General features: G+C 39.6%; 1 protein-coding gene across 2 annotated transcripts in view; it reads right to left on the bottom strand.

Moving 5' to 3' along the window:
• Window positions 1-970: 970 nt before the first annotated feature.
• The window catches only part of jarid2b (jumonji and AT-rich interaction domain containing 2b), a 105,774-nt gene continuing 98,988 nt past the window's right edge, over window positions 971-7,756 (bottom strand). For both annotated transcript variants that reach the window (XM_085396393.1, XM_085396394.1), the window contains exons 15-18: window positions 7,452-7,582; window positions 6,900-7,086; window positions 3,889-3,996; window positions 971-3,615 (exon numbers count right to left, since the gene is read on the bottom strand). In XM_085396393.1, the coding sequence (XP_085252519.1) occupies window positions 3,382-3,615; window positions 3,889-3,996; window positions 6,900-7,086; window positions 7,452-7,582 (660 nt within the window). In that variant the 3' untranslated portion in view covers window positions 971-3,381. The remainder of the gene's footprint in view (window positions 3,616-3,888; window positions 3,997-6,899; window positions 7,087-7,451; window positions 7,583-7,756) is intronic.

Here is a 7,756-nt window from a genome sequence, read left to right as displayed (position 1 = left end):
GTATATTCATTGTTTAAAAAAAAAAAAAAAAGGGTAACTGGAAATTAGGGGAAAGCAATACAAGAGCTCAAAATGACTTTGAGGCTAAAAATGAATGCCTTGGTTTATTGTGAACAGTAAAGAGTCTGTGTCGATACACAACAGTGCGCTTTAACAGGTAACTGTGATGCTCATTTTGAGCCCCATGCAGAGCGTCCATGTGACAGAGGATGCTAGTGATAGGGTGAGGTGGAGGCAGTTGGTGCGCTGTGGTGACCAAAAGGGAGTAGAAGAGAGGAGCAGGATTCTGCTGGGAAAGCTTGCAATATGATTCACAGTTCAGAATAATCCTCCTTTGTCTCATACAGGGCCCCATCATGTGCCTGAAACTAGCTTTATCTGATTGGCTGCATGCCACAAACAAAGTCTGGACGGGGGTGTTGAGATGACCATATGACCATCATACAGAGTAAAGACTGAAACTAAAAAAAATTTAAGTGGCGAAAACAAGTTTCCATAAATTATTTTTTTTCCCTCAGAATTTAAAACAAACACTGCACATAAAGTTCAGTTTAACTTACTGAACCAAAAACCTGAAAAAATTAAGATGATTTAAAAATATTAAAATCTAATTGATTTTCTGTCAATTACCAATAACTGAATAAGTTTTAGGTCACGCTCCTGGGTAGATACTCCCAGAGGTAAGTGAGAAAAGACTGAGGTTATTTCAAAATGCCATTGTCCATCCCAGGGTCATGGGGAGGTTGGAGCCCATCCCTGTTGTAATGGGGTTCGAGGTGGAATATACGCTGGACTGACTGCCAGTCCGTCGCAGGGCTAATGAGTCTCCACATCCCTAAAATATCCATCTAATGTTACAAATCTCTGAACTGTGAATTATGACGCAGTTTGGAGAGTTTCTCCTCGCCATCCAGTCGGAAATCAGCACACCAAGAGACACACGAGCAGGTTGGAAAGAAATGACAGTGAATTGTCAGTAAGTTTTTATTAAACCTTAAGTACAAACTGCAAAAGTAAAAAACAGTCAATTTAACCAACATGAGACTCTCTTTCCGAATGAAGGGAAAGGCCGAGTTACCAAATAAATTAAGTCACCAAAGACCCCACTGTGAGCAAAGTAGTTTATACTGTAGAAAAGGAAGGAAAAAAACAAAGAAAAAAATAACTGAAGGACAAACAAAGAAAATCCCATCTGAATAAAATATATTGTAAGGCCATAAAAACTTGACAACCACTTTTTTTTTTTTAAATGTTGAAAACACCCGACTTGGTATGTCATTAAATAGTCCTAAAACAGTTCAGTCTTCTGCAAGGGACAACAACCAACAAACTGGATTATAGGATTTTTTTTCCTTGACAGTCACCACTGGCAAGCTCAGTGCAACATGAGTAGCTACTACATTTTTGTTGAATTTTCAGTAATGAAAATGTAAAAACCCATTTTTTTGTGTGAACATATCATTTTTTCCCTTTTCTTTAAAAAAGTAAAGCTAAACAAACAAAACTAGATCAGGAGGCCAGGGAGGAGGCGGGGCAGGTAAAGGGGGGGGGGGGGGGGGGGGGGCAGTCGTTGGCTACTCGATATCTTCTTTCTTAGCGATATAAGCAGCACTTAAAATTTTTATACACATTTACCAGAGCAACCCTGTAAGCGTCAAACTCACATGGATGAAGAAAGGGAAAAACGTAAGGCTTTTTCTTCATCGACCACTCTCCTCTGGAACACTTTCTCTCTTTCTCTGGTCCTTCCTTTCTTTCTTACTCAACCCCAGAAAAAAAGGCTCAAGTATTTAAAGAAATTTACAGGATTATGTACAAAAAAAAAGTTGATGTTTGTTTGCGTTGGGCTTTTTCTCCGCTCTTAAAAAAATAAAAAATCACTAATATATCTGGAAAGGGGAAAAAATAAAAAAAAATAAAAAAAGAGTAGAAGAAAGAAAAACTTGGATTTGATATTTCACATTTTACACTCTTTGACTAGTGGCTCTACTTGAGATAACACATTAGATCAACAAAGCTTAAAAAAACCCCAAATAATAATAATAATAATATAATATAATATTAATGTTTACTGGTACAGATGAAACAAGAGGACTGGAAGAATGGAATGTTAACACGATTGCACATCTAGAACCAGAAAAGCCCGACGAGCCTTTCTGCCCTGTGGGGGTCGGGGGGCGCGTGAGCTAGCAGAGTGAACCAATAGCAGGCGCCAACCCCCAGATTTTTTTTTTCCTCCTTTAAAAAGAATTTTGTGTTGTTATACAGTAATTATAACCAACAGCACCAATAAAATGGATCTCCTTGCTAAGTATCAGGCACCATTTCCACTTGCTAGTGAAGAAGGGATCCCTCCATACTACAAGGAAGTGAGGTGACCTTTTCACAGGTCAAGCAGCTGCAGCTCTGCCCCTCTCACGTCCGCCGACGAACAGAAAACAAAAAAGAAAACGTCCACAATGATGACAAAAATAAAAAATATACACAGAAAATTTCTCACGACAAAACAAAACTATCGAAAAAAGAAAGCTAAGATTCATAAACTGAACTTGGGGAAAAAAACAAAAACAAATTGTAGCCAACCAACAGTAAACCAACATCATCTGTCTTTCAAGTTTTTTTTACCTTGCATCTCCAACCCACATTTCATTAAAAAGAAAGAAAAAAATAGGCAGGAACTGCATCAAGAATACATTAAAAGTGATTCCTCTTCCTCAAATAAAGGACAGAGAGAAACTTTGGGCAACTACTTGATGTCATTTTCATTTCACAAAATCATGGGAGGGAGGGAGCGGTGGTGAGTGGGGGGAAGGCCGCCTTTTCATTCCTCCTGTGTTCACAGTTGAGGGACATGTGATGTATCAGTATCATGGGTGAGAGGAAGGCAGGAAAGAGTGATGCAAGAAAAAGGTAATTATTGTAACCTCCTATCAGCTGAGGAAGGGTGGAGGTGGAGCTAAAGGGTAAAATGAGGCCTGTCAAGTCTGTGAACATTATACTTAATGCTTTCAATATTGACTCGGAGAGAGAGAGGTGTGTGTGTTCTAAAATCATCCAAAATAAAAACAAATTCTTCTTTCACACTAGTGCAAAAAAGACATCTTGCTTTTCTCTTTTTAGTTCCTTTTCCTTATAACAAGCCTGTCATTACTAAAGGAGAGGAGAATCTCTTGCTTATTAAAGAGATGGAGACTGAGGTCAGGCAAGGGGGGTCTTCAAAGCTCAAAAACAATCTCTAACATCGGGCGGTGAAGAAGGAGCGGTTTGATAGTGATCCTGCTTACTGTGGAAAAACAAAAACACAGGGATTCAGAGAAGTGGAGGGGGTGTGGTGGGATGTGGGCACAGCACACATGGGTGGCAATGTTGAGGCGTCCCGCCTCAGGACACGGCAGCGGCCTTGGGCATGTGGCTGGACGACAGGCGGGCCAGAGACACCTCTACGGTGGCGCGTTTTCGGGGTCCTCGCTTGGCTGGCGATGCTTTGGCAGGGCTTAAGCCGTGGCAGGGGTCCCCTCCTCCGCCACTAACAATGACTCCTCCAGCGTCGATGCTTCCTCCGTTCTTCAACATGGCTCGTCCGCACACCTGGCTCACCAAACTGTTGATTTGCTCCTGTGTGGCAAAAGGAAGCAGAAAAAAGTGAGAAAAAAGGTGGTAATGAAGCAAATGCACACAAATCAAGAGCAGAAGGTAAAATGGAATATGGCAAAGTACAGGTGTGTCTACTGTTAAAAAAACATAAATAAAAATTTGAAAGTCTGATTACACCACAGGTACAACTCAGTATAAACATTTTCAGTAGCGGTGTGAAAAGCTAGCTGATGTCTCCCCCATCTGGACAGAGGGAGAATGGAAGCATAGCAGACCCACACAATGGTAGCTTACCTCATCATATCGATACATCATCTTAAGGCCTCTGCAGGATTTGTGCTTCTCCACATAGCGCAGGGCACACTCCAGACAAAAGACCACATTGTCAGTCTCCCGAACCACCTAAACGGGAAAAAAAGGCTTTTAGTAAAACAAAGAATTTATTTTCTTAGTGAAAAGTGGAAATATTGATAAATCTCTATAATGTCTCATACTCATCATGCTTATACTGTTATCTCAGTAGTATTAAGTATGTTTAGTAAGTTACCTTTAACTTACAGAGCATACTGCAGGAATAATATGTACAAACTGAAAAAAAACAAAAAAAAAAAACAACAACTCCTAGCGCCAATTCACAACAACAGTTGCCTCAAGGCGCTTCGTGCTGGACCCCACAATACTATAGAGAAAACCCCAACAATCAGATGATCCAGTTTGAGCAGCACTTGGCGACGGTGGGAAGGAACAACTCCCTTTTAACAGGAAGAGACCTCTGGCGCAACCAGGCTCAAGGAGGGGCAGCCACCTACCGCGACCGGTTGGGGGTTAGGGGAAAGAAGAGAAAGGAGAGCACAGAGAGACCATGGAAAATGCACAAGCTACGGGAGAGAGTAGACAAAGGTTAATTAATATGCAAAATTGGCAAACAAATTCATCAGGATTGAAAAAGAGGTCACTGGAAAACAAGTGCATTATGGTCCCTCAGCAGCTTTTAGCAGCATAACTAAGTGATGCTTCAGGATCATCCAATCTGATACTGGACACTTTATGAACCACAGGTAGAGTCGAACTTAAACTCTGGATTTAGAGGGGCACCAATGAAGAGAAGCCAGGATTGGAGAAATACACTCTCTCTTTCCAGTCCCTGTGAGTAGCTTTGCTGTGGCATTTAGAATCACCTAAAGGCTTTTAAGGGAGCTTCTAGAAAAGTCCAATAATAGATGTGTGTTTAATGTGCGAATTAAACGATATATCCCAGTTTAAAAAAAAATTAGTCCAAGATTCTTCTGTGTTTTTGGAAGCCAAGGTAATGCCATCTAAAGTAACTTCATGGCTATAAGAGATTTTAAGGTCAAATACAATAACCTCAGTTTTTTCTTAAGTAGAAATTAAGAAATTACCAAATCTTTTTGAATCATCTGGCTTTATAGATGGATATGACTTGGTATCATCTGCATAACAACAAAAATGTATGCAGTGTTTTCTAATAATACAACCTAAGGGAACCACATATAACGTAAAAAACAAAAACATTTAAAAAAATTTAAAGTATTGGGCCCAGGACAGAACCTTGTGGAACTCCATGAATAACTTCAGTGTACGACGAAAACTCCCCATGTACATGCACAAATTGGGATCCATCAGATATGATTCGATAGATCGATTGTTTACTTGAAGTAATTACTTCAGTGAGATCAATTGGCAAGAAGCACTCTAAATATCATACATCTGACATTTTTCAATAATGGTAAAAATTATGGTAAAAATTGTATTTGAAAGGAAATTCGTGAAGTCATTATTACTGATAGCTAACAGAACTGAAAAACTGATTAGCCTGACTAGCGCTGAGAAGAAACATGGGGTTGTTCCTGTTTTTGTCTTATCAGTGACAAACAGCATGATGGCCTAGCTTTACTGAGGACTTGTTTTTCATAAGGAATCAAGCTATTTTTCCAGGCCAGATGACAGTCTTCTAAATTAGCGGATCCCTAATTTCCACCATCTGTGTGAACTGTACCAGGGAGTCACACATTAAGATTAAGAGATCCTCTATCGTATCCTCTGTATAGACATCTACTGTATAGAAATGTTTTCCAGAGCGCTGTAGTTCATATTTTAAACAAAAGAGGTTTTTTGAGAAATACATTAAATGCTCAGTTCCTATGCAAGATGTCGGGACAAGGTCAAGAATGTGATCAAAATATTGAGTTGAGGGTAGTAATGAATTAAACACAGTGTTGAAGTTGTTGTTTTCATCATCTACAAGCATAAATCTGCCAACAGAAACTTTTTGTCTTTTACAGTTCAACTGTTTAAGGCTAAGGATAATTACAGCTGTCTGAGTCTTTGCGGGATTAATAAACTAGAGTGAGAGATCACTGCCTTCATTTAAACTTAAAGTGTAACAGAAAATAAATCAACATGTTGATCGATTATTACATCATTTACTAACAGGGACTTTGAGAGAGTCCTAATATAAAAAATAAATCAATATTCAATTGTTTTGCTCTATTGAAATAGTTTTCATATATTTCTGGGAGCAGATGGTCTCTGTGAGTTTGGAGGGGGAGGGAAGCTGCTGAGAGACGTGTAAAGTTGCATACATACTGGAAGCGATTTGCTAATAGGGGTTGAAATTTGTAAGCATTTACTTCCTCCTACTCCCCTTTGAATGGAAAAAGGTCAGTATTTTTTCTAAGTGATGGAAAAAATACAGACCATTTTGTTAATAAACAAAAAAAATTATTTTTTGTTTATTAACATTTTTTTAAATAATATGTTTGAAATAAAGATTTGATTCAGATTCAGACTCATCGTGCATCGCTTTGAAGCTGATCGTTGGTCGCATGCAGACTTTTCAGGCTCCGGTTGCCTAGGTGACCCTCTAATGTATTGACTTCCAGGTCATACGTCAACCAACTGTATTCTTCACTCTCACTAATAGTCTATTCAACTGGTCGCTTTGAAGTTGAATACAATCTATTGCAGATCCCTCCCACTTTGTGTCGTCAGCAGTTTTTGCGCCAAATAGTGTTCAGATATTGTTTCTGTGATCTCTGCTGTTGCTGCAAAACCCTTCCAGTGTGTACACAGCTTACAAATGCAGCTCTGCTTCCTGTGCTTGACTCTGCATAGATCATCCAGAATCAAACACATGATTTTTGTTTTTTAATAAATTCAGCAACATTCATAGAGATGAGAGCTGCACCACCCATAGTAGGATGGTTGGAGTCTCTCTAACTGAACCCAAACCATTTAACATTTGACACACTGTCATGTTAAACCCCTGGGCGTTGTGCTCTCACCATGGACAGGTAGCAGAGATGTTGACAGATCTGGCAGCGCCTCTCTGAGGACTCCAGTGTCAGCCATTTGCCGCGAGGCTTCTTACGTCCCTCGATGGGTCCCAGGCTGCCATCGTGTGTGCCATAACGGGCAGAGGAGAGCAAACCTGCCTTGTAAAGTTCCTGACGTTGGCGCATCTCTATGTTCCTGATAGACAAAAACACTCTGAGTGAGAGCGGAAGTAAGTTTGCTGCTATCAAGGGGAAACTATCAGAGTGGAGCTTACAGAGAATGGCACTTACTCAGATCTCAGTACAGTAACACAATGGATATAATTGTATTATAGCCAACTTCAATCACAATTTATTCCTCTTCCTTTACAACAACAGTACATTTAGTCATTATAAGGTGAATTAGACCACACCTATCTTATGAACATAAGCTGACTCAAACAAAACCCAGAAGTTTGATACATAATAGGCAGTGTTTGATGTGGCGATCTTTAGAAATCTAATAAAACTGGATTTGTAGCTTTGCCGTGTTTGTCGTTTGTATGAGTTGTTGCATCATACCTGAGGTCTTTGAGAAGGGTGGAGATGGTGGTGAGGAGTAGGCCGTTGTCCCTCTTGGACTCAGCTGTGGCGATCTGATACAGTAGCTTCTCCATTGAGAATGGTTTGGCTATACAACGACATTTCAGGTCCTGTGAGTGGAAAAAACAAAACAAAAAATCAGCCATTTAATATCTATTTTTGTCCAGCTTTCAGCCAAAATATAAAGGTGTGGACTAATATACTCCAAGAATGCTGACAATGTATAACAAAGAGAATATTTGTAGTGTAACCAAGATCAATGTTTCTCATCCTCTCCTATGATT

Source organism: Rhamphochromis longiceps, linkage group LG22, assembly GCF_057381845.1.
Source record: "Rhamphochromis longiceps isolate RC_006_pf linkage group LG22, R_longiceps_female_GT1.1, whole genome shotgun sequence".
NCBI lineage: Eukaryota > Metazoa > Chordata > Actinopteri > Cichliformes > Cichlidae > Rhamphochromis > Rhamphochromis longiceps.
Note: the sequence above shows the minus strand (reverse complement) of the source record. Positions and strands in the feature narration are given on the sequence as shown.